Source organism: Scleropages formosus, chromosome 21 (assembly GCF_900964775.1).
Source record: "Scleropages formosus chromosome 21, fSclFor1.1, whole genome shotgun sequence".
NCBI lineage: Eukaryota > Metazoa > Chordata > Actinopteri > Osteoglossiformes > Osteoglossidae > Scleropages > Scleropages formosus.
Window position 1 is genome coordinate 17,715,901 of NC_041826.1, and position 25,855 is coordinate 17,741,755.

At 48.0% G+C, this 25,855-nt stretch overlaps 1 protein-coding gene across 1 annotated transcript in view; it reads left to right on the plus strand.

The window, feature by feature from the left end:
* The window catches only part of scube1 (signal peptide, CUB domain, EGF-like 1), an 89,940-nt gene that overhangs the window by 54,493 nt on the left and 9,592 nt on the right, over positions 1–25,855 (plus strand). Inside the window, exons 7-11 of the mRNA XM_018729900.2 lie at positions 1,673–1,789; positions 14,621–14,743; positions 22,899–23,015; positions 24,469–24,591; positions 24,746–24,865. Of these exons, the coding sequence (XP_018585416.1) occupies positions 1,673–1,789; positions 14,621–14,743; positions 22,899–23,015; positions 24,469–24,591; positions 24,746–24,865 (600 nt within the window). The remainder of the gene's footprint in view (positions 1–1,672; positions 1,790–14,620; positions 14,744–22,898; positions 23,016–24,468; positions 24,592–24,745; positions 24,866–25,855) is intronic.

Sequence of the window (25,855 nt, forward strand, 5' to 3'; positions counted from 1 at the left end):
ATTGTGAGCAAAAAAGGCTTAGAAAAATGAGCAGTCCAGCCATCCTGGGGCTTCAGTGGGAATGCCCTACAGCAGGAATATCTTTGGCTGTCGTGAAGATGGAGTGTCATCCTTTCTGCCCCAGTCCTTCTCACATACTTGTGTAACACATGGCAGCGTTGATATTTCTGTCAAGTGGTTTTCTGTTTCGACCCATAATTTTCTAAGTGGACCTGCACATTTGTCACAGCGAAGCCCATGATATACTTCGAGGGTCAACTTGTTTACTGGAGGAAACGTGGGATTGTATATGACATGTGAGGCACCCTTGAAGGTCATAGTCAAACAAGTCGCCTGTGGAAATCAATGAATCGTTAAACATCAGAGGAACATCTAGGCATCGGTAAAACGGGTTAGATTTCCAATTCTGTTGATAGCAGAAATGTGCTTGCAATGGGGGAAAAACTGGAGGGGGCTATTCCGTACATTATTCATCTGAATCCTCTATTTGTGAGCCCTGGATATGAAATAGAGGTCAGACTCTTTCAACTCGCTTGTGTCATTACAGCAAAATGCATTAATAGAGTGTGCACAGTCAAAACAACCTTCCTGATGTGTAGCTGGTAATTTATTAAGGGTTCAAGGAGGACCGAAGACAAATGGAGTGAATGCTTTACGTCCTTTGGCATAATATTAACCCCAGAGTAAAACTGCAAAAGAATGAACTGTTCAGGAAAAACACAGATGCTCTTTCAAAGTCAACAAAGCGAGAAGAAGAGGGATGATGAAGAGGCGAACAGGAGCTGATGGAATGGAGATGCCCGGAGGTGCTCCTGGGACAAAGTTTGAGCCCCAGGTGTTCTGGATCACGTCCCTGGATCTTGCAGCTATCAGCATTTTTATATAGGTCCAGATGGTCACGTTTGCTCTGGCAGTTCCTCCCATTACTTTTGCACTCTGTCTGTCTGTGTGTCAGAATGTGGCGCGTTACATCACTATTTTACGAAAGGATTCAGCTGCCGGGTCCTTATTTCACTGCAGCAACTTTCCATTGAGTGTTTTTGCTTGCATATTGGATTTCCACATCAGCACCAGGGGCACCGAGCGCTGAAGACCCCCAGTCTAGTTTGTTTTGTTTCTGATGAAATGAGCTTTGATTTTTTTTTCCCACTTTGTCTTCAAGGGCAAATTTGTAAATAGTATTAAAAGAGACTTGGGTCACCTGACTAATGTACTAAACTGCTCCCCTTTGTCAGCAAAATGCTGCTCACAAGGCTCTGTCGTGCGTGACGAACACAGAAGGGTGATTCTCTGATTGGGCACGCAACCCCCCAATAGAGAATCTGTCTCCTTGTTGTCTTTGTCAATGACCAGCCGCTCCTGGGTCTCGTAGGAAGCAGGAAATCTCATTTCAGCTGTTAAGACTTTGTGAGCAAGAAACAGCAAGCCTTGGAATTTTGAAAAGAGCTATAAATTACATTTTTATGTAAATATGTATAATATAGCCTTTTCATAATTCTTTTCTCTGTGTGGATTTTTATCTCCTTTTTTGGGTTTTTTTTTTTTTTTTTTTTTTTTAAAAAAAAAATCCTCACATGTACCAGGTGTCTGTTGCCAACTCTCATTTGTGGTAACATTGAACATTTTGCTGCCCCCATTCCCTCCTTGTTTTCTTTTGCTCTGTTTCACCCAGAAACCTGTGCAGTGAACAACGGCGGGTGTGACATCACTTGCAAGGACACAGCCACCGGGGTCCGCTGCAGCTGTCCTGTGGGCTTCACCCTGCAGCCTGACGGGAAAACCTGCAAAGGTTAGACTGTGTGCCTGCACGCGTGTGAGAGAAAACCTCCTGTGTTTGCTTATTTTTCCTTGTGCGTATGTTTGTATTACGTCTAAATTATTTCACATTGGACCGTAGTGAAATTCCACTTTTGGTTGCGTTGAATTCCGATACCGATTTGTGTTCCTCAAGGCATCTGACGATATCAACGCGACTGGTCGTGGTCGATGCCCAAACAAGCCCGTTCTCTCTCGCACCCTGCTGTGCCCGTGCCAGATCGTCGGCGGTGTCCGTTTTGCCACTATTTTGTGCTCCGTTTGCCCGGTTTCATCAGTAGCATCAGTTCCTCTCCCCTCAGATTGCCTGCGACCGAGTGGAATAGCTCGAGCTCTCCCCAAATAAACACCCCACCCGAACGGCGTGACCTCAGGGTCACCCGGTGGAAAATAAAATCATTGAAATGCTCTGGCATGCACGCTCATGTGGCCTTGTTATTGTGTCACGGGCCAGGAAAAGGGACACACTGTGGAGTTAACAGCTCCAAGGTGAATGGATATTCTGTAGCCTTACAGCTAAATAGGGGAAAAATCAGCTGTGCGTGTTGAACAGCCACTTTAATACTTTTGAATTAATATGTTATCCAGGAATGCTTTTACTACCCTGCTCTTTGCCCTGTGCCTCTTGCCTGTATCCCTATAATTTGGTGTTAATGTCCCCCCGGTGAATGTGCTGCCTGGCAGTCGGGTTATTTCTGCTTCGAGACTGCAGTGGCCAAGGCCTCGCTCTTTAGGCGCTCTTATGTTATAAAACATAGCCACAGGAAGTTTTTAGGTGGGGAGGGCATTTTTCGCAGCCTCCTTCCATCTCCTTCCACAGGTGACCTGGCAATGGGGTGGTGAGTGAAGCTGCTCCCTAAATGCTAGGGCTGTGGGGGACACACATGTCTGACTGGTGAACGGCTCGGTCTCCGTGGCAACGGGGCGTCGTCACACAACCGCTCGCCTCTCCCCTGGTCAGAACGCTGGGAGTTTTCAGGCTCAAGGAGAATGTGGCACGTATATGTGTAAATACTCCGGAACAAGCTGTCTCAGGTCCGCAGCGAGACTCATCGGCAAACTTTGGGCTGTTTGAACAGCGGGGTTCTACGGTCCTCGGGCCGCTCGCTCTCTCGCTCGCTCACGCAGAGCACCACCTCGCTGCCGCTTTTGCATTTGCAGCCGCCTCCAAACTCATTCGCCCGTTTCACGCCCGATTAGTAGAGACAGACCGAAGGAAGCTTCCGTGAGAGCTGATGAGAACCTTTCATCCACCTCCATCGGCTTGGGGTGCGAGTCCTAGCAATGCCCCTTTTTTTATGTATCCTGCGACAGGTTCCTTTCCCCCGATTTTGTCAAGGCGTGAAAACGCAAACCCGTCCTACAGCGAACGTCACACGTCAGAATGCTGCCTAGTTGCGGTGCTCTCTGCTTTCCTGGAGTTTCGTTCTTACTGCCGGCTCCTGCGGTTTGAAGCCCTTTTATTGTTCCTGGAAGCGCAAAGATCTTGCTGCGCTGCGTTGACTTCCACCTTGAATTTCTCTTCCTCAAGCGTCCAAACTGAAGTCTGCAAGGTCTTTTTCAGACACTGTGCTGTGCTATCGAGAGAACGTTTTCCCTTTCCATAATTTGATCAGGGTGTTTTCCTTCAGCGTTTTTCTTCGCGACATTTTGTTTATTGAGGGTCCGAAGCCCGAGAGACCGCTTCCCGATACGAGAGCGTTCCACAACTTCAAGCAGCTGCTCTGTTACAGCTTGAAAATCTGATTTTACAAAAGAAACCTTTAAATGCAGCATAAAATCAGATTTAAGTAGTTGGGCGAATGTTTTTTGCCTGTTTGCGCGGCCGTCCGAAGCGCTGAAGCACATATATTCGTATTAGATGTTGCCGCAAGAAGGTGAAGGAATCCTCTGAGCTTCTGCGCCTGTGCGCTTCGAAAGTCGTCGACGATCACGGACAGCGCATTCAGACATTCTGACTCCGCTTTGCGAATTCGGCGTTTGCTTCCGCGTCAGAAAAATGTCAAAAGAGGTTCTCGCAGGGGGTGCGTTCGGGGAGAAGACGGATGGATGTGTAGCCCGAGTCAGGGCGTCCAGCTCGGTCCTGCCCAGGTAACTTCACCCACGTTTCGCCCGTGGGCTCAATAAATCGCGTGCGGCCGTCAACTAGCCATTCATCAAGAGGCAGCTGAAAAGATAAAAACAACTGCCTCGCCTCCGTACCCTCGCACCCAGAAAACAGCTCAGTTTGTGACTCTCTCCCATGTTTCTGTGTGTTTAAACACAAACAAGTAAGCAAACGTGTCCCAGTCTGGCCACATTCGGCTGTCACTCTGTGCCCCTGGCTAGTTTTGCTAGATCCGAACGCCCCGCGCCTCTTAAAAAGTGTTTCCTTCTCTTCTTTTGCCGGGTGTGACTAATTCCTATGTGTCAGGGAGACTGCTCCGAACTGAAATCTGTCTTATGCCGTGTTTCAATTATAACAAAACGCATCTGACTACGTAAATAGCGTAGAGTCAGTAACGTTTCCTAGGGGGCCTTCGGCACACATTTCACTTATTATTTGCTTTTTGTTCACCGCTCTGTCCTCTCCCCTCACGCAGTATAAAATGGTGGATGTCCTTAGAATGTGCAGAGTCCAAGCTTCTGGTTTCCCTCAAATATGCTGTAAAAGGTCGCAGATTTACACCCGTATCGGGTTTGAACGCAGTGCTGGTTCCGCTCGCTATTTTTTAACGCGCATTTTATTAGAGTGAGCGGCTTCCGTTTCCAAGATGTGGGCCGCGGTGCTGACGGAAGGTGCAAAGTATCCTCGAGACGCTTGTGCGTTGTTAACCGACTGACCTGTGGCTGTGAGTTTGTCAGTAGGTTTGTAGGGCCTCCATCTCGCTCCAGTTTAGCCTACGTCGTGTCTCCGTCCGTTACCTGATGCCTGCTGCAGCCCAGGAACGTTGCCAAGGGATCGGCGGTGCAAAACTCCCCACTTCGTCTCTTTGCACTTAGGAACCTTCTAGCCCGCTGTGGTTCTCATGGCTGGGGCTGGTTGCCGTGGCAACAGTGTACACAAGTCTCTTGTACAACGACATGGGGAGGTGGTGCTGGTTGTTTTTTCTGTAGGGAGGGACCGTCTGTCGGCGTATCGTCTGAGGAGAGGAGGTGTGAGGTCGAAGGTCAGCTGAAAGGGCTCTTTGGGGGCTGCGTGGCAGGGGTGGGGGGCGGGAGCGTTCAATAAACTCTTCTGGAAACGGCTCTGACCGAAAGGACCTTGGTTCAGCCTCGCCGATGCCTTTTAGGGATGAACGCTCGGAGAGACACGCACATAAGAGAGAGGAATGTCCTGTAAGGATGCAAAGGACTGTTGACCATTGTTTCTACAAGTGCCGCCTGTGGTGAACGCAAACCGGCAAAGTCAAGGGAATTCAAGTGGCACACAGAGCAGGGAGCCTGGATTTTGCATTTACTACACGGTATCGTTGTACGCTAGCGTCACGTACGGCCAAGAAAGATGCGTGAAAGAAGGAGGCGGCTGCGATAACGTGTGTTTTTTGACGGGGAGGGTACAACAACACTGTCCATAAAGTCAAACAGAATAACAGCCTTTATCAAGCTGTTTGCCCCATGTTGGACAATCTTCGATTCTGGTTTCCTTCCTGTAAAAGGCACGTTGATAACCCCCCCGACCCCCCCACCATATAATCTCACCAGTGCAAACTGTTTAGGAACGATTAAATCCATTTCATCGCGATAAATGTTTTCTGATGTGCGTTGGCAGACACTCCACACCCAGTGACAGACACTTTAATGGAGGGGTAGTTTTTACGGCAGGTTTTGAGCAGGGCTGGCTACAGGGTCGAAAGGGAAAGGCAGAGAAGGAGGGAGAAACGGAGAGGAAGAAAGACGGTTCCGAAACACTTCCAGATGTGTGATTAGATGGAACATCTGTGACGACGGCGGTCGGAGATGAGTTATGTCTCGGCGCGTTTCCTCAGTGCAGGCGACCGGCCTCTCAGGTAGAAAATCAGCACTGGCACCTGAGGCAGGTCGGAACCAGCCCACATTCCTCACGCTACAGGGCTCAGCGGTAGCAAAGCAGCCCCGAGGGGCTAAGGGGGGTGTGAGGGGGGCACCTGATAAAGTAGATGTCGTCTAATGCCTTGTTATTATTGTTATTATGTTGCTTAACTGACAGTTTCATCCAGAGTGAGTGATCGTTTTACCCGTTACCTCTGGATTTAACTTGAGCAGCTCAAATTAGGTACCTCAGTCAAGGGGACTATAGGGTTTGGAACTGGCAACCGTCAAGGTGGAACATTTACATTCATTCGTTCAGCAGATGTTTTTTCTCCAAAGCGTCGCACGTCTCGGAGAAAACCCGGCAACACAGGGCGTAAGGCTGGAGAGGGAGGGGACACACCCAGGATGGGACACCAGTCCATCACAAGGCACCCCAAGCGGGACTTGAACCCCAGACCTACCAGAGAGCAGGACCCAGTCCAGCCCGCCGCACCACCGCACCACCGCACCACCGCATCCCCCCTATGGGGTTATCATTTTTGATAAGTTCTATTTCCTTCTTTAATTTCGTGCTGACTTCCAATACTTACTGGTGAAAAACAGTTTTGCAACACCCTCTGTTTTTAGAAATATCCCTAAAATTCATCGACTTAGTAATTAGGTATGCTTTTTGGGCATCTCCAACTGCCGACGGACTCTTCAAGATAGAAGTCCTGCTGACGTGTCTGGTATTTCAACTGTTTTTGGTGCTGTCAGTCAGTCATTACTGGAAAAGGTGTTATCACGGTAAGCTGCTCTTGGTTACCATGTGAAGAACTTTGGTAACAGTTTTATAAACGTCGATGTCCTTTCCTTTATTTGGTTCACTCTCAGTCCTGTTTAAGCTGGTTGAGCTCAATGGGTAGTGTAGCGGTTAGGCCTGTCGCCCTACCGTCTCAAGCATCCTGTCCAAATCCTACTCCGACTGCAGTGCCCTTGATCAGGGTACTTACCCCAAGGTGGTACGGCAGGAATACCTTCTTTTCCAAATAAGTGAATCATAGTAAGAACCTTTGCATGCATACTTAGCATTGCATTCATGCGACACTTTTTTCCAAAGCAACTTACAGTTATTAACCCATTTATACAGCTGGGTAATTTTACCACAGCAATCTTAGGTTAAGTATCTTGCTCAAGGGTACTACAGCAGGTGACGAGACTCACACCTGCAACCTTTGGGGCCAAGGGCAGCAGCTCTAACCGCTACACCACCAGCTAGATGAAGGTGTCTGCTCATGAAATAGTACACATAGAAGAACAAACGGAATAGAAAAAACTGTTACGGGGGCGCGATGGCCCAGTGGGTTCAGCCAGTGCCCGCTATGTGGCAGGGCTGGAGTTTGAGCCCTGCTCGGGGTGCCTTGCGGTGGACTGGCGTCCCATCCAGGGCGTGTCCCTCGCGCCCCGTGTTGCGAGGTAAGGCTCCGGCTCATCGGGACGAGAGGTTGCTGTCAACGGACGGATGCTTCGGTTACAACGATACCGAGAATAACTGAAGAATTTCTTACCAGACGCATACGGTTGCGTTGATGCTGTTGTGGGTACTGTTAGTGTAGCGTTCGCTTTTATTGTTTATGTTCCTTCGGTAATCTCCACACAATAGCGTTCAGTTCCGATCACCTCGTCTGCCTCGCTGAAGGATTCATTCCTCTCGCCGTTTGTTTTATTGTTGGGCCGAAGTGGCGTCTCTTCAGCCTGGATAATCAGATACAGCCTCAGTTATTACATGGCCTAAGTACATAAAACTAATAAAACAATCTGTCGGATTCCTGTAAAAATGCACAAAGGATCCTACGCTGCCATTTCTGCCGGATTAGCAGCTTCAGGCACACGATAAGAATGAACTACACAAACTTTACTTTTATGAAATACGTATCCTTTCCTCCGTCTCAAATTATTTTTAGAGTTTCAGGTGTCTGCAGATATATTACTTTTTATTACTCGATTTTCTATAAATATTATTTGAAACCTTTTGTTGCTGTACCACCGAAAGGAGCGAAGCCTGGTTTTGTGTCTGGCCTGACTCAACATTCTTTGTGCTGAAATGTATCTCAGAAGCTACGGTCAAGATGATGGCGCGCTCTGGATTTTTTTATTTCATTACCGGCTTGTAGAGGACGACCGGTGTGACAGGCGAGGTTCTCCGCCGAGTTCACCGGGTGCTTGCCGAGGAATGTGCTTTGTGCGGATCGTTACTTTGCGTCCCAGGCTGACCCAAATGGGCCGAACCGGTGCCTGTCATCATCCGAGGCCTGTCCTACGCATCTTAAGTCGTTCGAGCCTGCGCTGTGGCCGGGCTTCTGAGAAATCGATCAGGAACCTGATTAATTCATTGATGAGGGCCACGTTTCTCTCTAGCGCCTATGGCTTCTCCCTGAATGACAAGAGCTTTCCTTTTGCTCCGAGCCTTGAAATGTTTGCACTTACCTTTTCTTTTATATAGACGCTTTATTTGGAGCGTTCCGTGATTTAATGCCTTTGGATGCGCGAGCCCGGTGTTAGCGTTCCCATTTGGCATCCTGCCTTCCGGGTATTTCGAGCTGGGCTTGATTGGGAGTTTGTAACGCAGAGATAATGGCCACTGTCATTTTTGTTAGTGAGACACCAGTGGCGCCATCGATCGGTCTGAGCACCGAGTAGGGAGCGGAACGTGGCGGCGATCGATCCGACACTGGAATGCTGATGCCTGTGTGTGGCTGTGACGGCCTTTTCCACGAGCAGTGACAGATGAGATGGATTTTAACGGTGAAAGCTGGAGCCCCGCAGGAGCAGGAGACAAGCAGCGGGGAGGAGATGACTTGCACCGGTCTTGCACGTTCCCCATTTCGTGCACATGCTCAACGCTACGCACCCACGCACACACACGCACGCGCCTGCCACTTCTGAGCGATATTTACAATCTCGTGTTCCTTATCGTCTGCCTGGGGTTTTTATGGGATTTTTTTTCGTAAATACCCGTACTTGCATTCGCACCTTTCAGACTAAGTAAAAAAAAAAAGTATTGAGTTACGTTATTAAAGTATTTCTTCAACGCTTTCTGTTTCGAAAGCAGCACTTTATATTTGTTTTAGTCCATATTTTCTCTTCCTTTCTTGGACTTCAGGTATGCGATAGATACGCACGTAAAGTGTCGCACGGCTCCATTTCTCTTGAAGTCACTGGGAAAAGTTCCGAGCGCCACGCCAAACAGGTCACCTTTTTATGGTTCCCCCAGCGGTTTGTGCTCAGCACGCTGGTTCCAGCTGAACGCCCACCATGTCAGGAACAGGGTCTGCGGTACCGTCTTAAATGCCACATCAGAGACTTGTGGACGGGCGCAAAGCAGTCCGATAAGAAGAGCCGGCACCCCCCGGGGTGCGCTGTCTCGGTGATGCGTTCGCACTGGGTAAGGGAGGGTAAGGCGACGGGTGGGAGGGGTGCGCGCCGCTTCTCTCCTCACTGGCCGTTTTGTTCGCTGCCGCTAAGTCCGCCGACTTCGGTCGTCTCCGTCTTGTGTTACTACGAAGAGTCCTCCTTTGCAAATGCCGCTTGCTCACTAGGGAGTAAGTTGCAGCACATGTGCATCGCACTTTTAATTAGCACGGTCTTGTTAAAAACACTTCTGTCTCATTGCCGGACTGGCGGTTGAGCGTAACCGCCAGGCTTCTGGCGACCCAGATGTGTTCGTGACGCAGTAAATAAATGCTGAATGATCTTAGCGGACGCTTCTGTTCACGGTGACTGTATTTACACGTACGGATGGCTCCGTCTGTCCTCCGTCGTGCTTCGTCCACCAACGCTTCCCTTCCTGAGACGTTCCTCGGCCTGCTGGCTTTCCCGCAATCGCCCGAGGAGCCGATTTTAGTTGGCAGCCAACGCCTCTTTATAGATCATTATTCCAGTCAGGATTAATAGAGCCCTTAACCGAAACATGTTAGTACTTCTGGAGTACTTCGGTGGATCGCACGTGTGCATCTCCGTCTCTCTGAAAATGAGTGAACGTGAAGGTAAATGTGGTCCCTTGGGCCTAGATGGGCTGCGTTCTGGCAACAGGTCCTTGCGGTGCGTCTCCGTGGGACATCACTGAGGTGTTCGCTTGGATGAGGCGGGAACTTGGTATTTGGGAATGCACCGAGGTAAACACGGACGGGGAAGAATACTGACTTTCGGCCGTCTGCAACTGCTTTTCCTCTCTCTCTCCCTTGAGTTTATCATTTCAAGATGTTAAAATGCTTAAGTTATTTATTTAAGCTTAAATGGTCCATTAAGGCCAATATAATACCACATTATTATCCACGTTTTTCCAAGGATGTAATTACAGAGGCACCAGGACAGAGGTGTGTGAGAATGGCGCTCTTCTCGTGCTGTTTACCTGAGCGATAGTTGCGAGATGCTCTTCTTCATGCCGGATAGGCTGAAGAGGGCCGAAAATGGTTAGAAAGCAAGCGTTTCCGAAACGTGGCAAGAAAAGCCGTTGACGCGTGTGGCAGCCAAGCTGGGGCGCGCGAATGGGTGTGTGTTTGTGTATGTCTGTGTGTGTTGCCTGCGTATGTGGAACGTGCTCACCCCGGAGGGGCACAGATGCATGAAGCAAAAGGAGAGGGAAGCTGCCTTGGTCTCCTTTCCTAGCAGGAAGGGGTAGGATGCTCGGAAGTGCCTGCGATTGATACCGCGTCCCCGGGGACTGTTGTGTCATGTAAACGGAGACCGGACAAGTTACGGTGGGGACGGAAGGCACGAGGGAGGCCCGATGGCTGCATTAATCAACCAAGGAGAAGAGGCTTAGCTTCAGGCGATGGATGCGCAGGATCGGATGCTGCTCTTGTGCCCTTGGGGAAGACGCAACACCAGTTGTGGAGCGTTCCTGAAAGAACAGCCCACGTCTGAGTAGTGGGACACGGGAAGGCCTTTTCAACACGCAATGGATTGCGTCGTCTTCTTGACCCCCGTGGCCTGGATAGGCAGCTTAGATGACGGCGCAGCGCACCTAGTGATGCTGCACATGCAGACATGTACGCGACGTGTCCGGGCAGAAGCGTGGCATACGCGAACGGTGACGGATACGCACGTGCACGAGCGGCCCTCGCCTCCCGCGTTGATTCAGCACATTCTCATTCAGTTTAGTCCCACACATCCGGTGAAAATAAAGACTAAGAAAGAATGGCTGAAATGTGAGAATGTCTTTCTAATTCATTTGGCAGTTTTCCTCTTTCTTATTTATTCTCTCTTGCGCACGAGCTCACTATAATAGGATCCTATATATGTACCGTGGACTGTAGAAATCTGGTGCAAGTTCAGAAGGAATGGCTTTTTGACCCCGTGTTAGAGCCGTGTGACAGGCAGACGCTCTTCCTGTGGCTGTGATGGACCAGTGATGAGGTTAAAGGTGATCAGGTCAGAAAAGCAGTGCTGAGGTCAGGCAGCCCTGAAAATCCTTTTTTTTGCTTTGCGTTTTATCTAGTTTTTAGAAGGCAGTCATTAGCATCGCTGGTTTTATGAAGAGTTTTTTTCCCCCCTCTTGTCTTCTATCAATGATAGTGGTTCGGGACATCGGTGGTTCTCTCGAGGTTCCGAAGAAGGCTTCAGCATGTGTAATGCCATACTCCCTGCAAGTTTTTCATTTTTTCCTCATGAATTCAGTGTCTGTGTATTCCTTTTATGGTTTATTTTTCTCTTGGTGAAAGACTTGTATGGTAATTTTCATGATCGTGATAAAGAAGACTACAAAAGGGAATGCGCTATCTTTGTCTCTCCTGGGCCCGGGCGAGAGTGTTTTTTCCCTCTCTCTCTCTTTGTGTTGTTAGCCGTTAGATGGGTAGATTTTTTCGTAGACCCATCACCCTCTCTTTCCTCGGCCTGCTGTCGGATGCCTCCTCTGGCTCCTCTCCGTTGCTGCTCTGTGCCTCACTTGCTCTTGGCTCAATGGCTTTAGCTCTAATCTCCAGCAGTTTTCATCACGTAGAACACCAATCAAAAGGGGCTTACCCTATGTAATCGTTCATGCTCCTGCACCCACATTTTTTCCACTGTCCTGCCACCTTGACTTAACCTAATGTAGAATATTACGGTTCCAGCATATACACTGGGCCCTAAGTCACTGCTGTACAACCTTGGCGTTTGGGTTGGTGGTCCTAGTCATAAAATCATACATAAATTACTGAGTGCTTTCTTAATAATCTTGATTTTTAAAAAATATTTCTACTGCAGTAGGTGCTTGTCTCACCATAGCTCTTGTACCAAAATGTAGAATTAGATGTGATGAGGGTTATTGGATAATGTCACGAAACCAGGTTAAGAGAAATGGCTCCAGTAGCAGTAGTTAAACACATAGTTACACAATGCAGGAGGAAGGAGGGTGATTAGGTGTAATAAACTTACATACTCTTGCCTCTTAATAAATTGCTATTGCGAGCTTGGTTTCTCCAAGCATGTGTTTAATGCTTTTGAAAGGGTGATCCCTTGGGCCATTGTGCACTGCGTTGTTCCAGCATCACACCCCATTAGCTCCAGGTAAACCTGTGTCTTTAGAGATTAGACAGTGCCAGCTGGTTGGACTGCAAGAGCTGGACTGCTTCTTTTGGCTGACCCCAGCATATTGGACCAGGATGGTACTATTACTGCTCTCAATTCCTCACAGTCTTCATCCTAGGACTTTTGTGCCTCAACTCTCTCCCCCCCACACACACGCAATGCTCTTGATCACTATTGGGACAGCTGGTAGCATAGTGGTTAGAGCTGCTGTCTTCGGACCCGCTGAGTAGCGCAGCGAGTAGCGCTGCTCTCTCATAGCGCCTGGGTGGTGCGAGAGGACGGAGGTTCGATCCCTGCTCATTCTGTGTGGAGTTTGAATGTTCTTCCTGTGTCTGTGTGGGTTTCCTCTGGGTGCTCTGGTTTCCTCCCACACTCCAAAGACATGCTGTTCAGACGAATCGGTGTACATACTGTTCAGGTCTGTGTGTGAGTGACACAAAGAGTGTGTTTCAGTAGTGTATGGATAAGTAACTTATTGTAAGTAGTGTCTATACAGCAACGTACATCACCTCGAGTGAACAAGGTGCGAGGGTTGGTAACACTACGTAGTGTTCATTGGAAGTCGCTTTGGAGAAAAGTGTCTACTAAATAAAGTAATGTAAATGAAACGTAGGTTGCAGGTTTGATTCCCTCCTCTAGCTGTAGTACCCTTGAGCAAGATGCTTACACTAAATTGCTCCAGTAAAACTCCCCAGCTGGGTAAATGGCTGGCAGCACTACCCTACAGTATAAGTCTTTTTGGACAAAAGCATCATGTAATGATGCTCTCCTGAAAGAAAATTATTAATAGGTGTTGTGAATGGAGACTCCAGCAAAAGATGGATAGTCTGTCGCTCCAGGTGCAGAGGTGTAAGTGCAGGAGACTAAATATCCTGTAACATGGTCTGTTTCTGTATAACTGCTGGTGCGTTTAATCAGTGTAAGTTACCTTGCGTCTCCACAGTGTGTGCGTGACTGATTTTGCTATCCAGCCCTCAGCACCATCCTGGAGTAGCAGCGTATGCACACTATTTTTACTGGCGCATCTGAGTTTGGTTTTTCTGCGCCTCTTTCCAAATTGCGTTCCCCCCGTTGCTGATCCTGCTCCACTCGGACTGCAGCGTTCGTGGAACGTTTTTGATCGTAACCGTCCTTATTGAGCGAAGGGTAATCCCACGTGCAGTTGGCAGGAGCTGTGCTACACCAACCCGTGCACCCTGTTCAGAGGTACCGTGTATTCTCTTAGTGCTACGCGGCGCAATATAATGACTGCGCAAATAGTGCTGATGAATTTAACATCTGCCTTTCTGCATGTAGGCAATTTATGCGTGTTTTTTGCGTCTTGCATGTGCATGTGGATACAAGCATTATGTATAAACATGTGAGACTCATATGTCTGTTTGTGCACACATTTATGTTTGTGTGTTTATCTGTTTTTTACCACACACACACACACACACACACACACACACACTCCGTTCCTCTCTGAGGTCCCGGTTGCCCCCGCCATACCGTGTTCCACAGACTCTAACCTGCCGTTCTGTAAACAGTCTCAAATCCTTGATTTGAGAGTTGAGGTGGGAGGTTCTCATTGTTTACATAGCAGTGTGGTTTCTGTTGTCTTCACCACCCTCGGGTATGTAACATTCCCATCCACTTCTCCCGAGAGCGCTCTTTTTTAATAAAGGCGATGCCTTTCAAGTGGATTGTCGAGCAGCGCCCTAACGCCGCAGGAGCAATTAAGTTCTCTCCGTCAGCGCACCACGTGACTCGGTCTTTCCATTGCCGATGCCATCCCATGCCAACGTGTGGGAGGTCTGCGAGGACGTTTCGGTTTAAGGGCATTCTCCATTATGCTCCCTGATGGGCCGAGGACATGCGCTCAGCTGCCCTCCGTTTGGGGTTCGAGCTGTTCACCAACTGGGAAAAACGGGGGCAGAGGGAGGTCTGAACACTGGTGTTTCGGTGACCTGGCAGAAGCAATCCAACCCTCCTTTACGTACAAAGTTTTGCCTGAATGCCAATTTCCCCCGTTTCCATCCACTCTGGGCATTTAACCCTGTTGTCTGCTTCAGTTGTTTCCAGAAAACTGCGTTTATTAACGTGCGCTTTTGTCAGGGAGACCTGAGCAATTGCGCAGCATAATGGCAAAGTTAATTCTGTTTTTTCACGGCATCGGACAGAATGTGTGTTACTCTTCTGTATGAGTTGTGCGGTGCGGTAACTTGCTGTCCTCTCTCCATCTCCCCCTGTCCTGTCCCTCGATCCACCTTCCACCCCGCAGATATCGATGAGTGCCAGGAGAACAACGGTGGCTGTGATCACTTCTGCAGGAATACGGTGGGCAGCTTCGAATGCAGTTGCCAGAAGGGCTACAAGCTGCTGACGGACGAGCGGAGCTGCCAGGGTGAGCAACCGATGGACGCCGGGCCTGAGCCTCGCTGTAGCTCGACACCCTCTTTTCACATATATGAACATTGCTCCACATGTTTCCACACTGTATCCCTACATATCTGCAGCAGATTTACTTCTGTTTTCACCCTGACTGCACTCTGACTTCACCTTCTTGAATGATGTCCGTGACATTAGCCGAAAGGCGCGGGGCCTCTGTGACAACCGTCAGCGTGCTATGGGTCCGTTTTGTCCATCCGTCGGTTGAGTCTCTAACTCTCAGAACGTTTAACCCACGCTACTTATTGGCAATGAATGCCGACTCCAGATTTCAAGTCAGAACATGAGCCGCTCTGAGGCGAGTGAGCACAGAGCACAAATGATTTTATTTCACGTCGTGGAGCCGCCCCGGAGTGCTTTTATCGGCTCTGCAGAATGCCGAACAGCTCATCGTTTTATCTTTCGTGGAACACACAAGTTTACGTGTGTGTGTGTCCCGGCAAACGTCGGGTTGCATAAACTCGGTGTGCAGCACCAGTGGTTAGGTGTTGTAGATGTCACGACCGGTGAAGGCAGTGATCGGGGCTGGGCTTCCCCAGGTCCTACCGCGTTCGAGAAAGCGACTTGTGTTTGCTTTTCAGGATTGAACGACGGTAGAGACGCCGCCATAGTGCAGGTCCCTTTGCAAGCCCGACTGACCGTGCAGAAGAAGAAGCCACGAAACCCGTACTGTGAAGCGTCTTCCCTGTTGTCGCTGGTCATGCTCCGTTGCAGCCACAGAGCATACTGTATTTTACCGCTGCCATCAAAGTGTTGTCCTCACCTCTCAGCGCCTCTTTTTCTTCGTGACTTAATTCTCTGGAGCGGTTTAGGTGTCCTGGGTCTCACTTTAATATGTTCAACAGTTTTAGATGGTGTCAGTTGACTTTTAGAGAGATTTCGCGGTCTGGGTTTCGCTTTGATGATCTATCAGTTGCGGTAGGCTTGATAGCCTGGATGTCATGTAAAGATATAAACAGTTTAAGGGGTCCGGGCTCCGTTTGTATGTGATTTTGAAGTGGATTAGATGGCGTCGAAGTGTATTTAGTAGCCTAATTTATCAAAGAAGTGAATCCTGTCTACTCTCATGACATAGCGTGTAGGGGAGCTTTGGGAAAACAGTATCCATTGCATGGATTTCTCTCAGACTTCCCAAACTGCACATGTGCTCCCCATGTTTCCTTACGTCCTGTTTACTAATGTTGTTCTGCCTGACAGCAGAAGTGCTTTTCTAAATGTTTTCGTGCTGGTGAGCTTTTCCAGCCTACCATATCTAAGGGGCTCAGCCAGAATTCGCACGTGGGGAAGCTTATTAATGTAGCCAGGGGCCAGCTTACGACACTACTTTGGGGTAATATTGCATCCTGCCCCATCGCTTGTGCCAGTGTAACGGATAATGGGCCCGATCCCTTTAACAGAATAGACTGCTGCTTTGTGTGTAATTGGTAGTAAATACTGTACTTTGCCTCTGAAGGGCAAAGAGCAGTGGGATTGGGGGTGTGGTGGTGTGGGAAACACATCGTGCCTTGTGGTGCACTGAGGTTGTGTTTACGCTCCTCTGGTGAGGTCCTGCTCGTTTAATCTTTAATTAGTTTTGATTTGCAATTTGGTCCGAGCTATTGTAGCGTATTGGATTTTCATGTATGGGGCAACATGTCGCTTTATTATGCCTATGATATGAAATATGAAATGCTACCTAAATATTCTTTGGTCTCACTGGTTTCAGAAGAAGTAACAGCGGTATTATATTGGCGTACATTGTCACACGAAACAAAACAATAAGAAACAGTGGAGTAATTATTCTACAGATTCTTATATCCCTCAAAATCTTCCTTCGTTAATGCAGTACCATATGCAATGAAGCAAGCCAGGCAGCATCACTTAGTCCAACTACTCCTTACTTGGCAGTTACACTAGGAACACTGTAAGCCTTTGGTACTAGTGCATTGCCCTTGTGCTCCTGGCTCCATGTGAGCAGGGCTGTGCTGCCCATTGCTGTTCATATACTTTGCCTCTGCACTGGATATTGATCACATGGTTCAAAGGTTCACCGTAGCATCAGAAATGAATCTGGTGCTTCAGCCTCCTCTGTCGAGCGCAGATAAAGCAACTCAACTACTGGGATGATCGTCTGTGAGGCAATGGGCTCTACTGGTGATGACTCTTCTCACCTCAACCAAATTCCCCCAAACTGCATTGCTGTGATACAGTTTGCCTTATTTCCGTGTTCCGTCTTCATGCAGGCACCCAACACCTTGCTGCGGACGCACAGTAAACACTCTGCAAATCCGCAGCGCATTATCAGTTTAGACTTATTACCCAGCTATTACCCAACAAATCACTTTCTTATGTTTTGTCCAGCAGAGCTGTAATGCTGTAAAAATATGTGCTGGGCTGGCCTGGAATCGATTAAGATTTGTTTACCTGGAATGGGCAGTTATAAATATATCATTGATTGACTCTGTTTGGATTCTTTTTAGAAGTTTTAACACAAGACAGAAACCATTTGCATGTCTAAATGTGAATTTGGGCAGTAGGGGTTAACATGTAGTACTTGGTAAGAACCCAGCTGGCCCTATTGCCAAGTGTAAAGCACTCTGAGCCTAATTATCCCATTAAGTGAAATGTTCTTGGAATTGAAGCACAGCACACTTTGATTCATTGTCTGGTAACAGTTTCTCTGCTGGGTTGTGGAACATATGGGTGGACAATGAGGGCCAGTGTAGCAGCGACAGTTAGAGGCAATGGAGTCCAAATGCAGAGGTGATCATTCACGATGAGTGTGTTTACAGTTAGTTGATGTTCTGGTTTTTTAAAATTATTGTAAAAAAAAAAAAGAAAAAAGAAAAACCTCTTGCCTGGTGAATGTGGTTCCAAAATGGAATTCTAGGGAAGGTATCAGGCTGACATTGTTTGGCATGTTTGTTCCTGGCTGTATTTGTTTTGACTGGAGTGGGTTCTGGTGTGCGATCAGGACAGGACAGGTAAAGGGGCGGGGCTTGTTGGCACCGGCCAATAAAAACAGCTCACTGACTTTCACTTCTTTCCTATTGCGCTCGTAAAGACTGAAACACCGCAACCATTCACACGTTAGGCACTTTGAGTAATTTTAATACCTGTTTGCATTTTAATTGAATCCAATTCTGTCGCCAAATCATCTTCATCTTCCCACAAGGCCTTGCACAACCCTTGAGCAGTACCAGTATCAAAATCGCAGAGATACACTGCGGGGGGCATGGGAAGTTGTGTTCAGTTCTGATGTACAGTGTTAATAGGCCCCTGAGATAAAAAAAAAAAAACCCTCTTCCCCAGCCATTATACTAAACAACATCTTCTCCATGACGTCCCCCAGACCAGGAGCTTTCATCAGGCCCATAGCTGTGGTTTGGATACCTTTCCAGTCTGTTCATAGACCAACGAGAGCAATTTGTGTTTTCTCTACGCTCATCTAATTGCTTGTATGATGCACTGAGTAGTTCACAGCTTTACACTTTACCCACTTAATCAGCTGGATAATTTTACTGCAACGGTTCCTTTGAGTACCACGCTCGGGGCCTCAACGGTACGGCCCCTCCTGGGACATGAGCTTGTCTCGTGTTGAACCTTAACCCCTCGTCTGCCTACTGCCTGACATCGTTTCTTTTTAATGACAAATTCCTGCATGTGGCTGTGAGGGTGCATCCTTACATCCAGAGTCGCGAAGTTCTAGAAAAAGCAACGAGGTGAAGGGTTTCGAGAGCTACTTTTCAGAAGTGTGTGTCACTGCCATTTGCCAAGAAAGTGTGCGAGGGCGTGATGACTTATCATACCTTTGTCTAGCTTGTACAGTTCTCACGTTATGGAGCACACGATGTTTTTGGCAAAATCATCCGTTTCCTGCCAGCCTGCCACCCTTCTTTTGTCTTTCAATATTATCGAAGGCCGCGAGGGGATTTCTTTAATCACCTCTTCCCTGGAGTTGCATTGTTGTGAAATGGATGTCAGAAGATCACACTCTGGGGTTCTGACGCACTCAGTGTAAGAGAATGAAGGTAACTTTTGGTCTAAAAGGACATGCGCCCAGCTTTGTTAGCAGGACGTGAGACAGGCGGAGAGGAACTTACAGGGATGGTTAGAAATTGTCGTGAAACAGCAGGTTAATTCTTGTGTCTTATCTATTGCTATGTTTATGAGACGAAGAACATCTGGTTACCCTCAGTGGCCAGTGATTCAGGGGTGCTAATTCAGCGGAGGCCCCGTCCTCCCGTAAGCGGGGACAGTTGGAGAAATCACTTCATTGTGGGCTTGTGTCATTGTTTCTTGTGGGTTCAGCAGGGAAGTTGGGGAAGGGCATCGTCTCTCCGAGAAAAACGGACTAATTATCACAATAGTGCCATCAAGACATAGTTATTAGTAGGACAAAGTACTACTTGTAGTTTTGTAGTTTCCATAAATTTCACAGGATTTATGTAATAGTTTCACCGTCAAGTATTATTCACCATTACCACACACTTATTATGGGCTTTTGCATCCCAATTTCCATTTTGTTTGAACCTATCTCCCAAAGGGACACCAGTGTCTGACAGATAATGATTCAGCAGGATGTTCTGGTTTACTTTTCATCCTCTCATGCTTTTTCATCCTTGTGGTATTAATGACGAGCTGTTGGAAACTGGGGCTTTATAATCAGTGCGGGCGAAGTATTTATCACGAATGAGCACTCTGGAGTTGGTCATGGAGGGTCTCTAATGAGGATGAGGTCTGAGGGGTAATTTCACGGTGCAACCCACCTCTGTCTTTGCTGAGCTGGATGCAGATGGAATGATTATCTCACACTTTAGAATATATTTATATAGTGTGAATGGTTGTAATGCAAAAGGGGGTGTGGTGGCACAGTGGGTTTGGCCAGGGCCTGCTCTGTGGTAGGTCTGGGGTTCAAGTCCCGCTTGGGGTGCCTTGTGATGGACTGGCGTCCTGTCCTGGGTGTGCCCCTGTGCCCTGTGTTGCTGGGTTGAGCTGCGACCCCGCTTGGGACAAGCTGTTTCAGACAATGTGTGCCGCTGTGGTTCTGGATATGCTGCTCTACACAACACTGGGAAACATTACTCCGTGAAGAGTTGCATCTATGCTGTGGTATCCTAAGGAAAAACGCTTGATGCAAGTTTGAAAAAAATACTGGCCGAGTAATGCATTTTGCGATGAAGGCGACTCCTAAGCAATAAATGCCTGTTTTTGAAATGCTTAAAATAGTCAGTCTGCAAGAAAGTCTCCTCCAGCGACTTCAAGTGTACTGTAAATGACTGCGGGGCGTGGCGGCTGTTTATTTTACGGAGGCCTCAGTATGTCAAGGACGAGACAGGGCCGGGACGTGCTCATTAGGCATGCAGCGCTCACAGGAAAAACAAACAGTATGGCCAGACAGTGTAACCTAATGAATGGAGAGTCATCCTCTCGCCTGAATGGATCCATTCTGCATTTTTACGGCTTGAATGTGTTCTCCAGTTTGGATTTCATTTAGAAATATTCAAGGCTTTTCTCCCTCCAAATATATCAAATCTCAGCGATTATAACTGCAGAACAAAGACAACAGCTGTTCCAGTCTTTTTGTTCGGGGCAGCTGTCAACTTTTCGAATCGTGATGGGGCACAAATGACACAAATGAAAGGTAAACATGATGCGGATCGAACAAATGCGTTCTGCAAGTAGTTGAAGAGCCTGGATACAAGGGCGGCTTCCTTTTCCATCTGTAGGATCTGTGCCGTGAAAACTCCTCGGTTCTTTTCCCCAGCGCCACACCGAAGCCCTTTTCCATGCGAGCAGTTATCACCTTTGAAGCTTTAATCGAAAGGCAAGGCGCTCAAGAGGCGGTCTCTTTTAGTTTTTCTTTTTCACGCCGGGCAGCGGGATTCATCTGCAGCCGCTCGCCGTCCCGCCTAACGACCTCCAGGCGGAGCGGCCGGTGACGTCAGCCTGCTAGGCCAACCCCCACCCCACCCCCGCTGGTTGAGAATGGCCTCCTTCATTCCCCGTGACAGCTCCCGCATGTTCCTCGTTCACCCCCCATTTCCTCCAATTACTGTCTCTGTAAATGGAAAACGAATGGCGCGGTCCTTTGCTGAACCCGGCTCACAGCAACATCCCTCGTCTCCTCGTTACTGTAGCGCTCCTCAGCTATGCGTTTTTTTTCTTGAATTATTAACGTAGCACAGTAATTTTTTAGGCAGATATTTTGTTGCGGTATCCCCCACTTTTCTTCTAAAGTCCTTTTTATCGTGCAAATGACTGGAAACTGATAAGACAATAATATTTGGAAAATGAATGATTATTCAGCCTTGGAATAAACAACTTAATTACTTATATTTTAAGTCGCAGGAAAAAAAAGAACAGCCTGGAGCCTGGATGCCTCTTATCTTGGTTTTCTAGCATCCCGACGGTTAATCTTCCCAGTCGTCAACCGATCTGGTCCATTCCGTTCCGTTTGTTCATTCAGAGTGGAAAGATGCTTGTGTCACAGGCCACTTAGTTTCCAGAAACGCTGGCTACCATAAGCTCACCGTAACTCATTTGCTGGCTTCAGCAAGCAGCCAGAGCCATGATCATTAGCGGTGGCATAGAGCTGGAAGTGTCTCCTCCTGTACACACGATCAGTGTGACCATTGGCCTCTTGATTTGCGTTGACCAGGTTAGCATTCAAGAGGAAGACAGACCATGTAAATGTAGCAAAAATAAGGTGAAAATGAGGAATCGGTAGCAGCGATGATGTGAATACAAGAGCTCAAGCTGAATGCAGAAAGAGTGCAAAGATCAGCTTTTACTGCTGTATCCTAATTGTTTATTAGGAGTTTCCTTTCAGGGGGTGCAGTGGCACAGCGGGTTTGACCGGGTCCTGCTTGGGGTGCCTTGTGATGGAGTGGTGTCCCATCCTGGATGTGTCCTCTCCCTCTCTGGCCTTGCTCCCTGTGTTGCCTGGTTAGGGTTAGGCTCCGGCTCCCCCCGACCCTGCATGGGACAGGCGGTTTCAGAAAATGTGTGTGTGTGTGTTTCCTTTCTCAGCTCATGAATCCTGGGAACAATACTTAGTTTCAGGTCTCTTTCCTCTCTCTTCCTTAATGAGTATCTCTGTCTACAGCCTTTCCCTTCCTGCATTAAATTCTTATTGAAGGTTTCATCATCATTTTTCAACATTTGACATAAACATTTCAATCTGTTGTCTAGGTACAGAGGCATACAGCACCTTTGATTTAGAATGATAGGTGGAAAAACGGAGTGTTAGTGTTGGTTTCAGCCTGTACGTGACTGTTTTACAGCCATTCAAGTATTCAAGACTTCCTTATCCTTACCACACAAAATTTTATACACCCTGCATGTGTGTATATGTGTTTGGGTGTATGGCTGTCTTTTTTTCGTGAATATACTGTATGTGTGTGTCGGCAGGGAGAAGGTGTTTCTGTGCTGGTATAACGAGGTCCTGGTACATACGATCCAGTGGCACTGTAATGACAGTAATCACCCCTGGATGCGAGAATCCCAGAATTGGACAGTTCATCTGCTCATCCGCTCTCATTGCGGATCATGAGTGTCATTATGGCTGTATGACAGCTGTAGGAGTGCCAGCATGAGGGGTCTAACCCAATTGCCTGAGGGGGGAATACAGGTAAATTTGATTAGTGAAGGTTAAAGGGAACAAACTTCCCCCAGACCGCAAAAAAAAGAAAAAAAAACAAAAAAAAGACGTGTGCTTGTGTGTTATCCCACGGCATCTTATTCCCTTTGCCGGGGTGTAAAAAATGTGCTACATTTACAGTTGCGGTCAGCTCAGGAACTGAGCACTTCTTTCCTCGCGGTGAGTCTACAGGGACTCTCCAAAGCATGGGCTTGCTTCTTCCCAACACGTTAAACCTCTGTGCCTTTACAGTGGCACCATCACCATGCTGACGGGGCTGTTCTGATGCTCTAAATACCATGTGTCTGTGGTAGAGATGTATACCAGTGGGGGGGCTGGGGGACTGTGTAAACACAACGAGTAGAACATTGCTTGAGAGGCAGAAACTCTTGTTTTCAAGTGTCCTCGAGACTTTGCATGTACAGGAATGTGCTGAGAACGTCTCGCTGTTTACACCCCCCTCCCCCTTTGTCTTCTATTGCCCTGGCAGACATCGACGAGTGCTCCTTCGAGAGGACCTGCGACCACACGTGCATCAACTACCCGGGCAGCTTTGAGTGTGTCTGCCAGAAAGGCTACACACTGTATGGGCTCACTCACTGCGGGGGTAAGTGAGGTGAGAGGACGCAGGTGCTTGTGTCCTCTTAGCCCAGCATGGCTCTGTCTGTCTTTCCTCTCAATAAAATGAGTTCATTCCCAAGTGGGGACAGAACCTCTAGTAGGACATTTCTGTCGGCCACCGGGAAGGAGCACAACAGTTCTGAACACACATTTACTCATTTATCTGATGCTTTTTTCCAAAGTGACTTAGAGTGTTAAGCTACTTACAATTACTTACCCATTTATACAGGTGGGTAATTTTACTGGAGCAATTTAGGGTATCTTGCTCAAGGGTATTACAGCCACAGGTGGGATTCAAACCTGCAGCCTTTGGGTTCGAAGGCAGTAGCTCCAGTCACTACACCGCAACATACATGCAGAGTTAAAACACTTCTAGAAAAACAACTGAGAGGAATTTGGACTGCCCCACCAGGAGGGGGCGCTGTCTTTGGAAAAGGAGGCTGATCACCCTATAGGGGCAATATGTGGCTCTACAGTCCACACCGTTCACGGAGTTGTGGTTGCATCCAAACAGTTTACGCCATTTATGTTCAGTGTGCATCGACTTTGTCCCGTTCGATATCTCGGCTTAATTTCTTCGCCTTTCAAAGCCTTCATTGAGTTGCCGGTCATGGTTGCGAGAGAAGGACGAGAAAGTGAAGGTTGAGTTGAGATGGAAGGAGTGGGAAAGGAGAGAAGCAAGCTTGGGCGGCGGGTGCAAACAAAGGAGTGTCGGGGGAGCGGACACGGCATGTGGAAGTGAGCGCGTGCCGACTTCACCCCAGCGCCTCTGAATGGCGCTCCCCCATCACCCGAGGCTTCGCCCGCCGCCTACCTGTCATACACGATGCGGCAAGCCTGACGGTTGCCCGTGTCGACGCAGCCCCACAATGCCCAGCCGAGCACCGGTGCACCTGCCGCTCCCGGCCAATGCTTACGCCCTTCCGCTCTAGACTAAACACGCCACGGCCAAAGGACGTCCAATCGGCAGCTGTGGCGAACAGTCCCGCCGGTCCCGGCTCCCTCCGTGACTTTCCCGCACCCTTTTTTTCCATGACGCCTTTACAAGCCTTCTGCTCGTATCCCTACCGTACCCATCAGCCCTGTCTCGCTTCCATTGAAAAACCTCTGTTTACGTTGCGCTCTGCTTGGACCGCCTTTTGCTTTCCTTTTACGCTTCACTTCCAAACAATTTCCTATTACTATTTTTATTATTTCCCTTCCTCATCATCTGTCCTGTTGAAGGATTCATGAAGGGTGATAAGGAGGTAGTATAAAGGGTGGCTTTAATGAGATCCCAAGCGAAGGGTTGAAGCGACCGGGGACCAGAAGGGTGTGTTTAAACTCTTCGGACATCCGGCTCTCCGCGGAGGGTGTGTCACAGCGTGCTCCCCAGGGATGGGAGCAGCGTAGCTGTGAGATAATGCACCGAGTGCGCTCTGCGTGCCGCTTTCTCTCAGATATCGACGAGTGCAGCATCAACAACGGCAGCTGCGAGTACGGATGTGTGAACAGCCAGGGCGGCTACGAGTGTGTGTGTCCACCTGGGCAGAAGCTGCACTGGAACAAGAAGGACTGTGTTGGTAAGCAATGCTCGGCCTGCCCTGGGCTTACCTGCCCGGTACTCGTACCTGTGAGTGAGACTGTCTTCTCGTCGGTGGCCCTGCGCCCACGGGGCTCAGAGCTTCTTGACGGGACCGAGGTTATCACGGTAACATATCCACGGGTCCCTCTCAGAGGCGGTGAAGTGTCTCCCCAACGGAAAGCCCACCCCCAAGGCCCAGCTGAGCTGCGTGAAGACGGGCGGTGCGGAGATGTGCTCGCTTTCCTGCCCGTCCAACGCCCTCTTTGTCGCAGGTGGGTCCACAGATACCTTCTGGCTGGAGAACTGATTCCCCCGTTGTTAGATGTTCCTGTTAGACCCCCTTCCGAAATGCCAAAGAGGGGCTCATGCTGCCGTTGCCAAGGTGAAAGTATCGCCACACATTTCTTGCCCTCTACTGACCTCTAGTGGCGGAAAGTGCGCAGTATTGCCTGGTCAACACAGCGGGGACACGTGGTCTGTTCGTAACTTGACATGTTCGTAACTCACTCCAATTTCTCCGCTAATCAGGAATCAATAAAAGCTGCATAGTAGACACCCCTCCCTCCATTTATTTGGGTTCTTAAAAAGCCTCAATAATGATAAAACTATAGTAGAGAAAATATACTCAGTCATGTTGGATTCTGTAGCTCAGTTGTCAATAACTGCTTGTTCAGTGTGCAGGAGGTCTGGAAACTATTCCAGAAGTTTAGGGAGTGAGGTAGGGTACATGCTGGACAGGACACCGGTCCTTTGCAGTAAAAGTTATTTTGCTGCTTCTTTACATTTGAACTGCATTAAAATTGTAACTTATTTAAAATTTCACAAAATAAGAAAAACAAATTACTGCTGACCAATTCATTATGTATGCACGTTCAGCATTTTTCAGCTCCTGGCTGAAAAATTTCCACTTTTTAAATTATCTGTACAATATATAAATGCTTAACAATGCAAACGTCTCCATTTACTTACAGGTATGCTTCTGTAAGAACCTTGTCTATTACTATAGTAAATTCAAATACTTTAGCTTTTCATTTTAACGTTTTTATTTAGTTTGAGCTATATTAAAATTAAAACTAATTCAAAATGATGGAAAATAAAAAGGCAATCTCCTGAATCACAGTTGTTCAGTGATTCATCGTATAAACAAATGAGCAGTTCCTCATCCTCTTATGGATCACCAGCACTGACTGTGAACAATGTGGAACAGAGTTGAATGAAACAGTCTCACACTCCTATTTTCTGTGTGTGTGTGTGTTTTACGG